This window comes from Passer montanus, unplaced genomic scaffold, assembly GCF_014805655.1.
Source record: "Passer montanus isolate IOZ18808 unplaced genomic scaffold, ASM1480565v1 scaffold4, whole genome shotgun sequence".
In the NCBI taxonomy this organism is placed as follows: domain Eukaryota; kingdom Metazoa; phylum Chordata; class Aves; order Passeriformes; family Passeridae; genus Passer; species Passer montanus.
The window spans coordinates 18,652,315-18,670,725 of NW_024368818.1; the positions used below are offsets into that span (position 1 = coordinate 18,652,315).

The 18,411-nt window shown below is 44.9% G+C and overlaps 2 protein-coding genes across 2 annotated transcripts; both read left to right on the forward strand.

The window, feature by feature from the left end:
* Positions 1-103: 103 nt before the first annotated feature.
* ALG8 (ALG8 alpha-1,3-glucosyltransferase) lies at positions 104-11,261 on the forward strand. The gene is made up of 13 exons (XM_039718507.1): positions 104-213; positions 1,065-1,143; positions 2,440-2,633; positions 4,055-4,164; positions 5,527-5,594; positions 6,109-6,235; positions 6,806-6,909; positions 7,032-7,152; positions 7,434-7,573; positions 8,015-8,154; positions 8,843-8,940; positions 9,344-9,416; positions 10,659-11,261. Exons 1-13 carry the CDS (start codon positions 134-136, stop codon positions 10,888-10,890), a joined length of 1,566 nt encoding a protein of 521 aa, XP_039574441.1. The 5' UTR covers positions 104-133; the 3' UTR covers positions 10,891-11,261.
* Positions 11,262-13,495: 2,234 nt separating this feature from the next.
* On the forward strand, positions 13,496-15,950 carry LOC120506674 (NADH dehydrogenase [ubiquinone] 1 subunit C2-like). The gene is made up of 3 exons (XM_039718508.1): positions 13,496-13,744; positions 14,479-14,625; positions 15,457-15,950. The coding sequence occupies exons 1-3, from the start codon at positions 13,606-13,608 to the stop codon at positions 15,504-15,506; spliced, it is 336 nt and encodes a 111-aa protein (XP_039574442.1). The 5' UTR covers positions 13,496-13,605; the 3' UTR covers positions 15,507-15,950.
* Positions 15,951-18,411: the final 2,461 nt, after the last annotated feature.

The following is an 18,411-nucleotide window of genomic DNA, read 5'->3' on the forward strand; positions in this document are numbered from 1 at the left end:
CAGCCCCTCACGGAGCCCCGCCCTCCCCGCGCACGCGCAGCCCCGCTCCCGGCGCCCCAAGCGCGGCGGGCGCGCGCGCTTCAAACCCGCGCGGGCGGGCGCCGGCGCATGCGCAGGGCGGGGGGCGCGCGCCATGGCGGCGGGCGGCCGCGGCTGGTTCCGCGCGCTGGCGCTCGGCGTGTCCTTCCTCAAGTGCCTCCTGATCCCCGCCTAGTAAGGAGCTCCCTGCGCACCGCACGGGACGGGGACGGGTCGGGTCGGGGGCGGGTGGCGCAGGGCAGCGTGGGTCGCGGTCCTGAGGAGGCCCCGAAGGTCCCTGTGCCTCCCGGGTTCGTGAGGGAAGCGAGGCGGCGCTGCCTCCGCCGCGTGGCACAGCTTTCCTTTCCTCTTTGGAAGCCCTGCTGGCCCGTTCCGGATGGCTGCTCTTCGGGAAGGCCGAAAGTGTGCTGAAACATTAATGTTTTGTAATTTTAAGTTTTTATACTGGGAAAAAACCCTAGCAAATTGCTGCTAAGTTTCAGTTAGAACTTGGAATTTCGTATTAATTGTCCGAAAAGCCAAGCTGTAAATAGTTCTTGCCCTATAAGCACCTGTATTAGTGACTTCTTACATGGTCAGTCATGGGACAAAGAGGACTGGTTTTTAAAGTAAATAAAATGGGAGATTTAGATCAGACATCAGGAGAAAAATCCTTACTGTGAGGTTGGTGACTGGCACAGCCTGCCCAGAGAATCTGTGCATACTCCATCCCTGGAAGTGTCCTAGGCCAGGCTGGATGGGGCTTTGAGAAACCTGGTCTAGTGGAAGGTGTCCCTGCCCATGGCAGGGGCGTTGGAAGGAGATGGTTTTTAGGGTCTCTCCCAACCCAGACCATTCTATGATACATCTTTTACACAAAGCATTAATTCTTAAGCAGCATCGTTTTTATTGTTTCAGTTACTTGATCGCAGTAGCATCCTAGGACTGATAAATAGAGGCTTCCTTATCTGCATGTGGTGATGTGCTCTGATTTTTTTCCCTTCTTAGTGCATGCATGTGTGTGACTTAATGTACACCTTCTGTAGTTACTCCACAGATTTTGAAGTCCATAGGAACTGGCTTGCCATCACCCACAGCTTGCCCCTCTCTCAGTGGTACTATGAGGTAAGGACATGTTTGGGGTGGTTTTAGCTGTGTATGAATTACAAGCACATTGGCTAGGACAGACCTTGTGACTGCTGGAAGGGATGGCTGCTGACTGTCATATAGTGGGACAAAAAGATGCCAGTCACAATTTGCTGGCCTTGTGTAGCCTTTAGCTAAGAAATGAAAATTAGCTGGGGCATCTGTAAGTACTTATGAAGGCAAAATGGGAAAAACAATTAAGGTACTTGGCTTATTGGAAAGGCTGTGTAGCACCAGAGCAAGTTGCATCCTACTCTTAAATTGCTGGTGTCTGTGCTCTTCTCATTGGTGCTACACAGTTACCAGAATAAAGAGTGAGTCATGCTAATGGGTATATACATCTTTCCATTATGAAATCAATCGCTGTATTCAAGTTTTCAGCCTCTGCTGGTGTGCTAGTACCATGCATTGATTTTTATCCAGACAAATCACCTTTGGGTTTGTCATAGACTCAGCCTACCTAATTGGGTTTCAGTCTGTCCCCTGGTATCTGCTGGAGTACAGAGATAGATAGATAGATAGATTCTGTAGTGTCTCGTACTCCACATAAGCATCTAAGAGTAAATGATTTGTGCAGGTCAGAACTTTGTAGGACTGATCCAAGGACTGTTTGACAAAGAAATTTTTATAATGCCAGCATTAACCCTGTGCCAGAACATAGGATGCCTTTCATCAATACAGCATAAGCATTTGGGAATATGCTCACTGAAAAATATACCCCATCCCAACCTTCTCTGTTCATGCCTCTTCTTCTCCTATTTCCACGGCCAAGGAGTTAATTCCTGGTCAGGGCATAACGACTGTCCTTATGGGAAGAGACCACGTAATGCCACTTGATCTTGGTATGGTTCTGAGAGTTAAGTCTTGCTAACTGATGAGTGAAAGTAATTCTGAGGCTGGAGCAAGGCTGATTGTGTTGGTGATCACTCCATTATGGACTAATATTGGCTCTGAGCTATTTTACTGAGACTTTGTAATAATGGCCCCACTGCTGTAATAGATTTATAGATAACAAACAGTTACATACTGGTTAAGTGCAGGTGCACAAGATGCTCTGTAATCTTTTCTGCTAATCAGGAGATGTCACATCTCTACCAGTACTGCAGGAGAGCAGCTGAAAGCACCACAGAGCTGGCTGCTGATTGTGGAGTGGTTTAAGTTACATAGAGGGTACTGAGAGAAAATGCATTAGCTGGTTTGCTGCAGTGAGCTGTATCTGAAGGACTGCAAACAGCATGATTTGTTATCAACTATTTAATCTTATTTTGTCTTTAGGCATCCTCAGAATGGACCCTGGATTATCCACCATTTTTTGCTTGGTTTGAATATGTACTCTCTCACATTGCCAAGTACTTTGACCCCCAGATGTTGGTTGTTGAGAACTTGAATTATGCCAGTCGTGCAACCATCTTCTTCCAAAGGCTTTCTGTCATCTTTACAGACACCCTCTTCATATACGCAGTTCATGAGTAAGTCTTAATGTTCTGATTTTAGGGACAGTGGGTAGTGTTTCATATGTAGGCTTGTTCTGTAGACACAAGAAGTAACTATTTGTGCAAATGAGCTTGCAAAGGAAGGGATATGCCAGAGTTGCTTGAACCTGTTCAAGGAGAATCTTGGAATACGCTGCTAAACACAAGATAAGGTGTAGTTCTTAGAGATGCAGTTCTATTACATGTGATGGATTTGCAGGCACTTGGACACCAGCTGCTGTTTCATGTGTTATACTTGGGTTTGCTTCTGTCACTGGACTCATTTTGTAGGAGTTGCAGGACAGCTGATGTGCTCAGAACAAGTTTTTCCTCTTGTTTTTCTTATTACTCTGTTCTTCTAGAAGCATAAAGGAAATCTGTCACAAAATGGCAATGTCATAAAATATGCAAAGTTGCTCCAGTGTTTTTGATGATAAACTGATTATTCCAAGTCTGATGTAGTTAGGATTGGATGCTTTCAGTGTGGCCTGACTTTATGGAGAATTACTTACTTTATCCCTAAAGAGTAGAGTGGGGGGGTGTTCTGAGAAATACATTGCCTACTTTAATGATTTGGCTATAAAATCTTTCATCATCTTATTCTTTCTGCTCAAAACCTGGGTAGGAAATTCTCTGATTGGAGCCGTGCCTAAGCTCCTTTATTTACTTTCTTTATGCTAGCTAGCTTTGCATTGTGATTTCTTTTCCTTTTACTGTTTTGACTCACAGATGTATGAATGTGAGGCTGAAGGCTCAGAGTCATTTTGCCAAAAGAGGTGGTATATGCCCTCTACCTGGAAAAATTCAAGGCCAGGTTGGATGGGGATTTGAGCAACCCAGTCTAGTGGAAGGTGTTCTGCTCATGGCATGGAGGTTGCACTAATAGTATTTCAACACAGATGATCTGTAACTTTTTAATGTGTTTAAGACTGCTTTCAGAATTCATATGAACCATATTGCTTCACACTGAGAAGTAATAAGTTGTTTTTAACCAACAGAAATAACTCATAATATGGCAGGGGGCAGCGGTAGCCAGGGAGGGGTCCATGTCCAGCTGAGGATGTTAAATACAACTCCCTGTGCTGTTTCCAAAAGCAGCAATACAATGCTCATGATGGCAAGCAGGCTGTGACAGCTTTACACTTACTGAATGGGAGACTTGAACCTGAGGCTGTTATCTAATGTAAGCTTTAGCATGTGGAACACACCACAGCTATTGAAATTGAAAATCCTTTTTTTACTAAACTTTGTTCATGATACTGTCTGCTTTTGATGAATTTAGCAAGAATTTTATTGTTGCCTTGCATCCTGGTCAAGTGGCAAACTTCAGAGTAAGTGCAGCTCTTAACTCTTATAACCAACAATGTTTTTGCTTGTATGTTTGAACTAAAGCTTCTGTTTCTTCTGCTCTTGTTTAGGTGCTGCAGATGTATAAATGGAAAACGAGCTGCAAAGGATATCCTGGAAAAACCAACGTTTATTCTTGCCGTTCTTCTCTTGTGGAATTTTGGATTGTTAATTGTGGATCGTATCCTTTCAAACCATTGTGGGTTGTTCATGGTTTGTTTGGTTTTTTACCAACCTCTTACAGTGTGTCGCATAATCCTATATTATTATTGCTGTCATAGCAAGTAGCACTGCTGGATTTGTTTCTGGGATTAGTTAAATAACTTTGTTTTCGTTAGAATTACTATTTGGCAAAATGGAAGTTAGTCAGTCCTTGGTCTGATTTGTCAGGAGTGGAGGAGGACCAACCAGTCTGGCAGCAATGTGCCTGTTCTGCTAGCTGTTCCGCCTCTGCACACCTACTGGAGTATTAGCAGAGTGGCTCTGTGTTCTGGGTGTGGTTCCAAGTTTGTCCTGTGGCAAGGAAAATCTTCAAAGTGTTCTAAGATTCAGAGTGTATTCAATTGGTTTAACTTTATATGGGAATTAGGAAGACTTTCTAAAGAAGAATAATGGAATTGCAGAGTGGTTTGGTTTGGACGGGACCTTAAAGATCATTTAGTTCCAACCCCCTGCCTTAGGCAGGGACATCTTCCATTAGACCAGGTTGCTCAAAGCCTCATTCAGCCTGACCTTGAACACTTCCAGGAATGGGGCATCCACAACTTCTCTGGGCAGCCTGTGTCAATCACACATCACCCTCATAATAAAGAATTTCTTCCTCATATCCAATCTAAATCTCTCTTCTTTTAGTTTAAAACCATTCCCCCTTTCCCATGCCCTTGTCAAAAGTCCCTATCCAACTCTCTTGGAGCACCTTCTAAAGGAGCTACATGTTCTCCCCAGCATCTTCCCTTTTTCAGGCTGAAATAACCCCAGCTGTCTCAGCCTGTCTCCATAGCAGAGGTGCTCCAGCCCTCTGAGCATTTTCCTGGCTTTCTCTGAATGCCCTCCAACAGGTCCATATCCTATATAAAAATAACTGTGGAAATTACAGGTCCTGCAAATCAGTCTTAGCACAGTGTGCATTTAAAGGAAAGACTTAATTTTCTGTCATAGTTCTTGTGTATATTGCATACTTAGAAGTGGTAGAAAAGTGAGGGCTGTTGTCACCATGCATTAACCAATGTGTGGCAGAAACTAATAACTTTAAAATTAAAGTGGAGATTTAACCTTTTTTGTTTTATATTACAAAATTTGCACAATACATATGTAGATTGTTGTGTTTCATTTCATCAAGGTGATATGCCAGCATTAGTGTAATTTGTATCTGATGGTACTTAGAGGTGAGGTTAAATAATTAGTTGTGTCTGTGTGCTATGAATTTAAGGTTACTTTCTTGATTTAAATTCTATTTTCATTTGAATTTATTCCTCAAAACTTTGAGTCTCCTCCAGAACACAGCAGTAAAGAAAGATTGCTTTATTCCTTGACTCAAGTTCAGATATTCACTTCCAGTACAATGGCTTCCTCTTTGGGCTGATGCTTCTTTCTGTTGCTCGGCTGTGTCAGGTAAACCAAGTGACTCTTGTCTGTTTGTTGTCATGTGTATTTTGGGTGCATTAATTCAATTCATGGGGCTACTCGTGTTGTGGGCAATGGTAGTGGCTTCATGTTGAGCCATGTGAAGCTGGATGTGTAATTATTTATTGAGTTTGTGGGGAAGAGAAAAACTTGAAACTCACAATAATTCTTGCTGATGCTGCAGCATTGCAGTTCCTCATAAGAAAGCTATGTTCAGTGTTACCCCTGAATAACACTGGGGCCCAGCGGCATAATTTCTTGGCCTTTATATCTTCTTCCAAATCACCAGTCCTTAGAAAACATACTTCTGAAGCTGTGAAGAGGTGATTGTGTGACAGGATAGTTCCCATGTCCATACCTGTTACATATAACACTACTGAATTCGTAATTTGAAGTAAATACTCTTTTTAATACTTATAACAAATGTTCCATCACCTTAGGAGTAAAACAGTAAACGTGACTGCAAAGAGAAAAGTTTATGTTTTGTTTTGCTTTCTTTCAGAAAAGGTATTTGGAGGGTGCTCTTATTTTTGCTGTTCTTCTGCATTTCAAACACATCTACGTGTATGTGGCCCCAGCATATGGTGTTTATTTGTTACGGTCCTACTGTTTTACTGCAAATAATGCAGGTAAGATGGGGTCTTCCTCACTGGCTTTCAGGGGGAGTTGTGTTATTCACTGGAACTAGGGGAGCAGTCAAGACCTGCAGATAGAACTGGAACAAAATGGCTCAAACAAAAATTCTTCTTGAGAGCAGAATTGTTAGGATCTTTGAAATAAATCTGTTTTGTAGAATTCCTGTTCCTTTAAGAGCTCTTTGTTAAGAAAAATCAACATAAACAAGCTGCAGGTGTCACTTGGAAGCCATAAGAATTATTCTGGGTATGGAACAATTAGACAGTATTAGAAACTATTTCAAAGACTTTCTTTGAGCATCTCCCCACTTTTTAGCACTGAAACATGCCTCCTCATGTGAACAGGGAAATTAAATTTGGAAAATACTGAAACCTTGTGTAACGCAGGAGCTGCAATGTGGGCAAAAGAAATGCCAGCTGTTGAAGGAAGTAACTGAATATATTGACATAAAAAAGCTGTGTGCCCCTTTAGATAGGTGCTAGCAATTTCTTGTCAGTGAGGAGTGCTTTGTCTCCTTTCCCACTTCTCACAGCAGCTGTTTCCTTAATCTTTGTTTCTTGTAGATGGATCCCTGAAGTGGAGAAGTTTCAGCTTTCTTCATGTAACTCTTCTGGGACTGATTGTCTGTCTTGTTTCTGCTCTTTCACTGGGACCCTTCCTAGTATTGGTAATAACCCCTTTTTCACATGTTATTCCCCTGAACAGTTAGAGAATTTTGTCATAAAAATTGTGTTGTATGAACCATGTCTCATCTAAAGTGGCCACTTCTTTTGGTCTTGTTTTCTGTAGGGTCAGCTGCCTCAAGTCATTTCACGGCTCTTCCCTTTCAAGCGAGGTCTCTGCCATGCCTATTGGGCCCCTAACTTCTGGGCTTTGTATAATGCCATGGATAAAGCACTGACAGTTCTTGGTCAGTATGTTAATTGTGCTTTTTGGTGCCTGTTTGCAGATAGAGCTCTCTGGATTTTATTCTTCCCCATTTGATATGTAGGCAGTAAATTATGTTTTCAGATTGCCATAAATCGTGTGGTTGTCCACATAATCCAGTGCATCATCAATAGGTCAGAGATCAATCACTTCCCTCTGCCATCCTTCAAAAAAAGAAAATAATTTGGCCATGTACTTAGTTCAGCTACTTCATTTTCTTTATTAGGATTTATCAGTTTGTACTTTTTTATGTTATGTTTTTAGGGTTGAAGTGCAATTTGCTTGATGGTACAAAAATCCCTAAAGCCTCCATGACAGGAGGGCTGGTTCAAGAGTTTCAGCACACTGTCCTCCCTTCAGTGACTCCACTGGCAACATTAATCTTTACTTTCATAGCTATATTGGTAAGAACAACTAATATTTTTTGAAATTTTTTGTGTCTTGTCTCTAATAGGTTTTAATTGATAGTATGCACGTCATATGAATTTTAATTCTGGGGCAACAGATACATTGTTAGTAATATGTAGTGACTGACAAAATGTGTTTAGTGGCTTAGATTGGCAGACAATTTTTGCATACAGTACAAATAGCAGGGAGTTGGCTATTTGGGAGTAAGCAGTCTTTCAGTCTGCTTTTCCCTCCTGATAGTTCAACAAAAATCCTTCAGTCTCTACTTCTACATGCAAATGGATTCATTCCTCCAGTGCAATAGAACACTTGTGCCACACAAGCACAACCTGGGTGCAGTGGTGTTTAGTAGCATTGACAAATCTCTTTGGACAATGGCTTGTCTTCAGGATTGCCAGACTTTTCACTGAAGTCCTGTTTTTGCCTGTTGTTTCTAGCCCTCTGTTTTCTGTCTTTGGTTTAAACCTCAAGGGCCCCGAGGCTTTCTACAGTGCCTTGTTCTCTGTGCATTGAGCTCCTTCATGTTTGGCTGGCACGTGCATGAGAAAGCAATACTCCTTGCTATTCTGCCTTTAAGGTAAGCCAATTTGGTACAGAGTAGTTGGCCAAACTGGACCTGCAGCCACTTGTTGAGGAATCCTCAAAGGGAATCACTTTATTTTCAGAGTATTTCAGAAGAGGAACTCTTTTATAGAATGCCTTAAGCTGTAACAGTGTAGTGCACTTAAATTAATTTCGGGCACAGTTCAAACCTTGATAGTTGCTGTGGTTCATATGTTAAAATGCTGGATAGATTGCTCAGGAGCCAGCTGAGGAAAGAGATCTTCTGCACTGTGTTTGACCAGAACAATACACAGTTTCTACCAAAAGAGCTTCATGCCTGCCTAGGGTAGAACTGAAGCTGTAGTTCATAAACTGCCTAACCAGTATTGCTGCAAACTTTTTCATCACTAAATATTTTCTTTCCTCAGATATTTTGTGGTGTTTAAGCTCTTGTTTTCTGCTGGGCCTTGCTGATAGTTTTGTTCAATGGGTGTGTGGTTTTCTGAGGAAGGGTTTCTTGGTTGATTTTTCCCGTGTTTTTATCTGTGAGGCCACATGGTTTGGAAGCAGGAGACTTCATCACAGGTGCAGTGTTAGCAGGGATGGGGTACTGTGAAACTCTTTGACTTGTTCTTGAGTCTTCAGTCAATTGTATTGTGTTCTGCTGAAGTTTGGTTTCTTTGCTAAAACACAAAAACATAACAATTTATTGCCATTTTTAGCTTATTGTCTATTCAGAGAGCCAAGGACGCTGGCATCTACTTGATTCTGGCAACAACAGGGCATTTCTCACTTTTTCCATTGTTGTTCACAACACCAGGTAAAATGTTCTTCTATTAGTTAATTTTTATACAGTTTGCAACATAGAGCTCAATAGTCTTGATTTGGTTGACATTTTGGCTTTAGTCACTTCCTAGTTGTTTGTGTTTTCTTTAGAAAAGGAAAATCTTATTTGTAATGCTATCTCAAATAGTAATTATAATTGATGTGTTCAGTGTGTTTATAGATAATTGAAGTAAGTGTATTGCAAATGCTTGGCATTTGCTTCAGTAAATGTTTATGCTTATTTTTAGGTATCCTAAGCAGTAAAACATGTAGGTCTGGAGAAAATAAAGCCAGATAATGCAAATGTGACTAGTAAGATTTAAAAATACTACAATATATATATGACAAAAGTTTTTTATTATTAATTTTAAAAGTACATAATGTTCTTTGTTTTCCAGAACTTCCAATTAAAATACTGCTTATGCTGCTGTTTACTGTTTATAGCTTCTCTTCATTGAAATCTCTGTTCAGGTAATTAAAGAAATTTTATCTCAGTGCCAGGAACAACAGCATTTCTTCTGGTGTTTGGAACAGCCATTGTCATAAGGGACAAGCAGCACAGAAAACTGATGCTGAAGAGTCAAATTAAGGTGTTACTAGTCAAAAGATGCTGCTGCCTCTGTTCTCAGAAGGCAGTGCTTAAATTAGGATTATTGCAGCACATCCTGGTTATTGTGATAGCTGCCCAGTTAGTCCCAGGAGGCTGTGGATTCCCACCTGCCTCATGCTTTGTTAGAGCATGGAGCTGTGGTGCTGTAACCTCTGAGGATTTAATTCTGTATTCTAGCATTTACGACAGTGATTTGTCTGCAGATGGTTTATTTTATTGTACTGTGGATTTTTGCAGTATTAGTATTTTAATGTGTGGGAGGGACAGGTTGTAAATAACATTTGTTTGCAAGCTGTAATTTGTCAACAAAACTGCAAGTATTTGTTTGGCAGAACATAGAATTGCCAAAGTCACCCTGTGTAGTTTCGCAGCCTGTGGATCTCTTACCACTTGGCCAAAGATAGTGCTTATCCTTACAACCCCTGCAGTTCCCACTTCCCTCTTTCCCAAACTTTTCAGGACAAATCCGAGCTGTAATGAAGTACTGTAAACATGTATGCAGTACCTCAGGTACCTGCTTTTGTAGGTGATTTTCTTTATTTAAGAATTCAGTCATTCTGTCTCAAGAGTGCTAGCTAAAAAACTCCATTAGAGCTTAGTTTTTGTTAAGAGAGGGAGCTTTTGCAAGTTTATTGTTTTTAACTTGCCAAAACATGAAATTCCCTTTCCTACCTGCAGTAAACTCCTGCCATCAGTGTCCTTTGCAAGAGAGATAGCTCACAGAAAAGTCCATCCTACAGACAGCTCGGGGGACGAGGTTAAAAAATCTGACATTTCCAGTCTTTTGTTGTAAAACAACTTTGGTGGAACGAGTCTTTGTATGAAGGGCTGTTCAGTTGTTCACTGAAACAGAGTAAAGTGAAGCAGAGCAATTGATGAGATTTCTCCTTAGGCTTCCAAGGCATTCTGGAACTTGATAAGGACATTGAGCTGTACTCTTGGTTATCACACTGGTTTTTTCCTTCTCAAACTCTTTAACTTGTTATTTAAACCATTGTGGTGATCTAATGGGAAATTCTCTTTGACTGGGGTAGCTGAAAAACGTAATAGTTATTTTCAGTTAACATATTTTAACACTACCTCTTCTTTAATTTCTCTGACAGGAGAGAGAAAGCTCTACTTAACTGGCTTGAAACAATCTACCTCATCCAACTAGTGCCCTTGGAGATCTTCTGTGAAATCATATTTCCCCTGACCCTCTGGAAAAAGCACTTCCCTTTTGTCCCCCTGTTGCTGACCTCTGTGTACTGTGCTCTGGGAATCACATACGCTTGGCTGAAACTCTACGTCTCTGTCTTGACTGAGAGAATTCCTGTCAGACAAAAGGCTGAGTAAAGCCACAGTGCTGAGACCAGTCCCAGGATACCCCTTGGAGGGGATTCCTGGCACGGTGAGGGGTTGTCACAAGGCCATCCAAGATAGGACACAGTGCTTGTGTGCCATCGCCACACAAGAGCTCTTCCAGCACTCCTGTACTGCCTAATGAGGATACCTCTGATCAGAAGCACTGTCACAGTGGCAGGGAGGGCTGTGGGTAAACTGTGAAGCTTAACAAGGTCCAGACTTCAGTCCTGATTGAAACCTGGTTTGTATTTGGATAGAAGTTGCTGTGGCAAATTACAAGGGATGATTGCTGTGTAGGAGAGCGTTGTAACTGTGTTCTATGGAATTTGTAAATTAAAAACTTGGTATTTTTTGTTTGAGCATTTCTTGCGTTATTTCTGCTCCTGTCTAAACCCTGCTTTTGAGGGAGACCCGCACAACTAAGGATGTAGTGTGTAGCTGGAAACTTGTCCTGAGGTGCTTTGTCAAACTCTTGCACACTCAAATATCAAATTTCAGTCTGTCCATGTCCTGTTGATCTCCTTGTTTCACAGATACCTTGCAGATAGGTTTTCATGTTCTTCTACTGGCTCTTTTTTTGTAGACCAGATGACCAAACTGAGGCATGTTACTCAAATGAAGAAGTATTCTAAGGCTATTAAATGTACCAGATAATGTGGCTGCCTTAGCTGTATTTGTAATTCATTTAAAATTCTACAACTCTAACAAAAGATCAAGTGTCCATAGTTCCTGTAATGACTTAAGGAAAAGGTAGATTGAGGAACATGATTCCACAGAGGCAGAAAACAAAAGGATAGCAGTTATTTCTGCAGTAAATAGTTATACCTTTTAAACCCTACATAACCATCCCTAGAAGATGTTGCTCTGATGTTGGGGTCTGTTTTGGACTCCAGTGCTGACATAAAACTGGGAGGAGAGAGGGATGGATTTTTTTTATTACTACTATTACTATTTTTGACAGTTTTTGAACTTTCCTCTATGTTAGCTGAAATATGGGACCCCTTCCTCAAGGATAGCCAAGGGGATAGTTATGCTTTTTGAGTTCTTTGAATATTTGGGATGTTTAAAATAGTGGCTTTTATTAGGGCAACAGGTAGATTAATCAGTGTGGTTGTTTCTGTAACCAAATACTTGGTACATTTAAAGTATTCACTGCCAGTGAGTTCATATTCAAGACATCTCACTTTGGTTTTCATTATTTTCTCATAGTTGCTGCTTTTTTTACACTATCCATGTTGTTTTAGCTGCTGTGGCTGCCAATGATGCCAGGATGCTTCTTGCACCTGTATTTTATCTCAACTCAAAGCCTGAAAGCTCTGCTCAGGATGAGGCATCCACAATGCTTGTGTTTATGTGTCTGATCTGCTGCCCTGTGTAGGGAAATGGTAATATGAAAACACCCCTGATAAATGCCCCTCTTGGCTCTTCTCTAGCCGTGCACATCCTGAAATCCTCCAAGAGGCCACGCAGCAAAGCTGTGGGTGTGCCATCCTTGGAAGTGTTCAAAGCTGGGCTGGATAGAGCTGCCTGGTCCAGTGGAAGTTCTCCCTGCCTATGGCAGGGTGTTGGGAGTGGATGACCATTTAGGTCCCTTCCAACCCAAACCATTCCGTGATTCTGTGAAGTTAAACCTGTGACTGTGGAAGTGGCCTTGCATCACCATTGTATCATCCCAATCATCCCAGGTTCAGCAGAAGCATCTCCTACTGTGGAGCAGCAATTGCCCAACCTCCTCTTGTGCAGATGTCAGGAAAATCCACAAACACCAAAGGTCTGTGTCCAAAAATCTGAGTCCTTCAGCTTTATTTGAATAAAGGAAGAGTCCACTGGGGCACACACCCACAGGGTTTTCTCCCAAGGGGTTTCGGAGGGCACAGCCTGCCTCGATCCTGAACTCCCAGCCGCATGTTTCCCTCTTCCTTCCCCATTGCTGAGGCATTAGGAAGGTACAGCCTTCCCGAACCGCCTACCACATATTGCCCCCTTGAACCTGCTGTTTTACCCCAAAGCTCAGAAGTTCAGGCTTGTGCAGCCCCTTGTCTGTTCCAGGGGCCGAGGTGTCAGGGCTCTGCAGCAAATCTGCTGCCCTAAGTCAGCAGAGACATGAAGACCCAATTCAGAGACATTAACATCCATACCTTCACCCATCAAACTCTTTGTAAAGACATGAGCTTTCCTCTCATGGGCAAAGGCTAAATAGTACATTTTTAGGAAAGAGGCTGGGAAGCCTTTGGGATCCATGATGTGTTTTGTTAATGCGGGTTTCTTTAACGGTTCCGTCAATCCTGCTACAGTGGCAAATGATTTAATATGATTTCGTATTAATTAAAAATGAAAAAACTAACACTATGGGTTAGGTCTCAGACTTTAATCTGAGCTCTGAAAATTAACTGGGTTCGATTTTAGCCCTTAATCAACCCCCTAATTTACTTCCCGGCCGGCCTCGCTGGCCCTGCAGCGGGGCCGGCTCACCCAGTGGGGTTAGGGCTGCAGGAACCCCCTCTCCGACCCGGCTAAGGCCGCTCAGCCTGGGAGTTTGGGGCGGGCATGTGTTTGTGGGGCGGGGAGTTGGATTTTGGGGTGGGTTTTTTTGTAAAATAACCATAAGCGGGGAAGGCAGCGGAACGCGGGAGCAGGGCGCGGGCCGGCGGGGGAAGGCGCTGCCGCCGCACCGCTCCCCGCGGTCACCTTCGGCGGGCCGCAGCCATGGTGTTCCTGCCCGACGAGTCGCGGTCGCTGCCGCCGCCGCCGCTCCTCAACAAGGGCTCGGTGTGGCTCGGGTTCGCGGGCTGGATGTCGGCGCTGTTGGACAACGCCTTTAACCAGCGCCCCATCCTCGGAGCCGGTGCGGGGGCACGGGGGGAGCCTGAGGGGAGGGGGAACGGAGCGGGGTGCGAGGGGAGGGAGGAGGTGAGGAGCTGGGGAAGGGGCTGTGTGGGGTTTGGGGTCACTGGGGGATAAATGAAGGGAGAAAGGGGAAACAGCTAGGAATGAGGAACTGGAGAGGAAATGGGGGCGGGATGGCGGATTTGGGGTGACCTTGAGGGTTACAGGGGCTGGGGATGGGGAAGAAGCCCCGAGGTCGAGGCAAGGGGTGGGTAAAGGGAATATGTGAGCCTGGGAAAGGGGGGTGTGGGATTTTGGGGTCACTCTGAAGGATAAATAAAGGGGAAACAGCCAGGAGTGAGGGGCTAGAGGAGGTTTGGGGGCTGCAGGAGTGGGTATTTGTTGGAGGGGAAGGGAGTTCTCTGTGTGATTGTGGGGAGGGGAGTTAAGGGGTGGGAGCCCTGAAGTGAGGGATCTGGGGGATTGGAAGGGGCTGGGAAAGGGACATCATTTGGAAGTGGAGGGGATCTGGGGTGACTCCCTGAGGGGTGTGGGTGGTGGGAAGGGGAGGGAGCCCTGAGGGAAGTGGGGCCTGCAGGTGCCATGGGAGCTGTGGGTACAGTGGGGACCTTGGCAGGGGCAAAGCAGGGAGACGGGAGTGTTTGGGGGGCCTGGGGAAAGTGGGGCCCTGCCTGAGGCCCACGGGGAGCTGGGAGAGCTGGGGACAATTCCTCTCCTCTCCGCCTGCTGCAGGTGTTCACCGGCAGGTCCTGTTAGCTAGCCTGGGCTGCTTTGTTGGCTACCAGCTGGTGAAACGCACCGAGTACATGCACGCCAAGGTGGACAGAGAGCTGTTCGAGTACATCAGGCACCACCCAGTGGACTTCCATGGATCAGGAGGTACACTCAGCTGGTTTTTTAGGAGAGACCTCAGCCTGCCATAACCTGGGTGCAAAGATTTTGCTGGGCTAAGGCTTCCCTGCTCCTTCACAATCTAAATTGCATCAGTCTAAAGGATTTTCTGATGTGAAAATAGATATTGTTACTGAGCTGTTGATACGCATCAATGACCACCTCTTCCTCCTAAATGCTCATTTTAGTATAAAAGTAGCAGAGCCAAAAAAAAAAAAAAGGATAGACCAAATTTGTACCACTGAAGAAAAAATAATGGAAATTAGAAATCACAGGTTTTATTCTTGTAACTTCACAATTGTAGTGTCTTTTCCTGTAAAATGCCTGTTGCATGTGAATTCAGAAATCTCATGATCAATATTCAGAAAACAAGCAGAACAGGTGAAAAAATAATAAATAGAAACGGCAGGAAATCTGAATTGGTATTGGCTTAGAGCAATGGTGAAGAACAGGGGTATTTTTACTAAATATAGTCACTGAGCCCAACGATGCAATGGCAAATTTGGGTGAAAATTGTCCACTTTCTAACACAGTAGAGTTGGGTGACTCTGGCTGTTGGATTATTGTCTGCATCATGCCATGTTGGAAGGAATATGTAGAAATAAAAAACTGTTACTACTGAGATTCCTCCAAAAGATCTGTGGAGGCCCATATGGAGGAAAAAAAAAAAGTTGTGCACTTAGCTACAAGAGCAAGCTAATAGTTTGCTATGGGTAGCAAAAACCAGATTTGTGGTGGCTTTGTTAACATCAAAGATTTAATATAAAACATTTTCCAAATCGATCTCAAATGCTGATTAGGTTTTCCCACCTCTTGCAGAAAAGAAAAGAATAGGGCAGCTCTTGGAGGATTTCCACCCAATTCGCTGAGTGGCCACACATCACAGAATGAACTCCAGCCATCCTGAGAACTTTGGCAAGGTGGCTGCAACTCTTGAACCGTCCATGGCTTAAAAGATGAAACTTTACTGACTTTCATGTAATAAAAGCTTGATTAAATAATTATTGTTTAATTATTTGCTCTTCTATTCTTTTATGCTTTGTCAGTACATGGATGACTGATGTTTGTAACAGAATAACTTAGATTATTGGTTTTTTCAGTTGTTTTAATTGCAAGAATAGAAAGTTGTTCACAGAATATATATTGTATAAAACGCAGAGAGCAGTTCTGTAAGTTCATATTTTTTATTTCTCAGTGGCATTTCTCCTGACCCTTGAACATGTTCTTGGCCAGCCCCTGTAGATGCTGTACCCAAAGTCTCGCTGTGAAATTCTTTCTGAACAGCTAACAAAATACATGATCTCCCTAATTAATTCCATCTCTATGTTTATTTATTATTATGTTGCTTTTTCTTTATGGATAGTAAGGATCCAAACTTTCTGTTTTCTCACTTGGTTGCTAGCTCCTGCATCCAAACACTGATCATATTGGGGGGTGAGGAGGTTGTGCTGATTTGGGTTTGGGGGATTCTTACTAAATTAGCATTTTGGTTCAAAAGTGGGCTTTATCTCTTGTTTTCCTCACACTGACCCCTGTGACAGGTCACTGCTCTCTCATGGATATGATGTCCCTAAACAGATTTAAAAGAAGTGCTGCCACTCTGATTTGCTTGAACAATCTGGAAGAAGAAGATCTTTCCCCATGCTGGCTGGTAGCAGTGTGGGTGCCCTGGGAGCCTGTCCAGGGCAGCACAGAGCCAGCACCCCCTGCCACGCCAGAGGTGCCTGATCTGCCCTGTCTGCCAACATCCCACTGGGACCAGCGCAGAAACCTCTTGCCAGCTGTGGCCAGCAGCCGTGGCCAGCAGCAGGGCAGCGTCAGGCCTGGGCACATCCCTGGGGCAGCGTGATGCAATGCCCTGCAAGCAGAGCAGGCAGGAGTTCTGTGACACACCGGGCTCGGAGCCAGCTGCAGGGACAGCGGCTCTCAGAGAGAGACCCACGGCTCCTGGGGGATGCAAGCGGCCCACAACACGTCAGCAAGCCCTTCCAGCTGCCCCGGGTCACAGGCCTTTGGGGACATCTGCGTCTCCCCCTGGGCATGTTCAACAGCCGTGGCCAGTGCTTCACCCCGTGTCCTGCTGTGACACTTCCCTGGGGCACCACGAGCCCCTGCAGCTGCTGAGTGCTGCCCAAGCCCAAAGCCATCGCTGCAGGGGACTGCAGGTGTCCCTCGCTGTGACACCAGCGGGGTTTCACCCCAGCCAGCCACCAAGGCGCACACAGCCACTCACTGCCCCACCAGCAGGATCAGAGAGAGAATCAAGGGCAAGAGCGAGAAAAGACGTGGGCTGAAATAAAACCAATGTAACAGGGAAAGCAAAAGCCATGCATGCAAACAGAGCAAAGCAAGAAATTCATTCACCACTTCCCATGGGCAGGTGGGTGTTCAGCAATCCCAGAACTGCAGGGTCCATCACAGGTAATGGTGACCTGGGCAGATAAAGGCTATAATTCCAGGTGTAGCTCACTTCTTACTTCTTCCCTCCACTTTATATACTGATGTCATACGATCTGGAATATCCCTTGGGTTGGTATGGATCAGTTATCCCACCAGTATCTCCTCCCAAATTTCCATGTGCTGCAGTCCCCTCACCAGAGTGGCAGTACAGAAAAAAAAGAAAACTCCACCGCTGCCTAAACCAGCACAGGTGGCTGTGTTCTCCAGGGGACACAGATCCCATCCTTGAGCAACAGCCAGGTAAAGCACCGGAGGGGAACATTGTCCCACTGGGTCTCTGGGGACAAAAGAGCCTGCTGGGGGTGACAGGGGCGCGGCAGACTCCAATGGCTGTCCAGCTCCTCATCCTTGGGACATGAATAATTGCCAGACCCTCTCTGTGCCTCAGGGGACTCATTAGAGGGAAGGCTAGCAGTGGGCTCAGGTCTGTAGGGGAGAGGGCAGTTGGCTGCATGGGCACCAGGCTGGGCTATGAGGGGACAGTGGAAGGGGACAGCAGGAGAGCTGCCAACACTGTGGGTTGCAAAAGGGAGGAAGGACCCCATGGACTTTCCCAAAATAGAACCAATTCCTCCGATTGCCACATGCATCAAGATTAGAAGGGACAGGAGTCGTGACCATTGACCAGCCATGACCTCTGCTCCAGGATGGGGGTGATGGGTTTTGGATAGTCTCATCAACTTGGTCTTTGGCAGCTGCATTCCTAGGAAAGCAGCACTTCTGGGTGCTGGTGCAGTGAGCTCCTTCCTTCTCTGTGGCCACAGAGCTGGTGTTTGGTCAACCTGTCCTCAACTCACTGTCCTCCTGGGGAGCCCAATCCAAGCCATGGGTCAGGAGGAGGTAGCTGTTACCTCATGTATCTTCCTGTGTCCACATGTTGTCCCCAGTATCTTCCTTCCCTTGGACGCTCCCCCACACTCCCTCCATGTTCCCCCTCTGCACGATGTCCTCCTGTAACCTCGCCCCTGGTTTCCACAGTTGCTCCACCTCTCCACACAGCCCCACCCCCCTGCCTCTTCCTGTTTCCCACCCCCCCTCAAACCGGGTCCCACAGGGGGAGAGGGGAGGCCCCCACCCAGTTTCCACGGGGGTGGTCCCTTGTCCAGTGCCCACATGAGTGGGGCTGGGGGAGGGGGTGGTCCCACTGCCGGTCCCCATGCGTGGTGTGCCCCTCCTGCCGAGTCCCACAGGGATGAGCTGAAAGAGAAAACCCTGGGGATCAAAAGTGGGGGGAGGAAGTAATTCCCTCAGTGGCTCCTGCCCTATATACTGGTGGTAGAAGCGGGCCTTGAATCTATCAGCCCTTCTCCTACC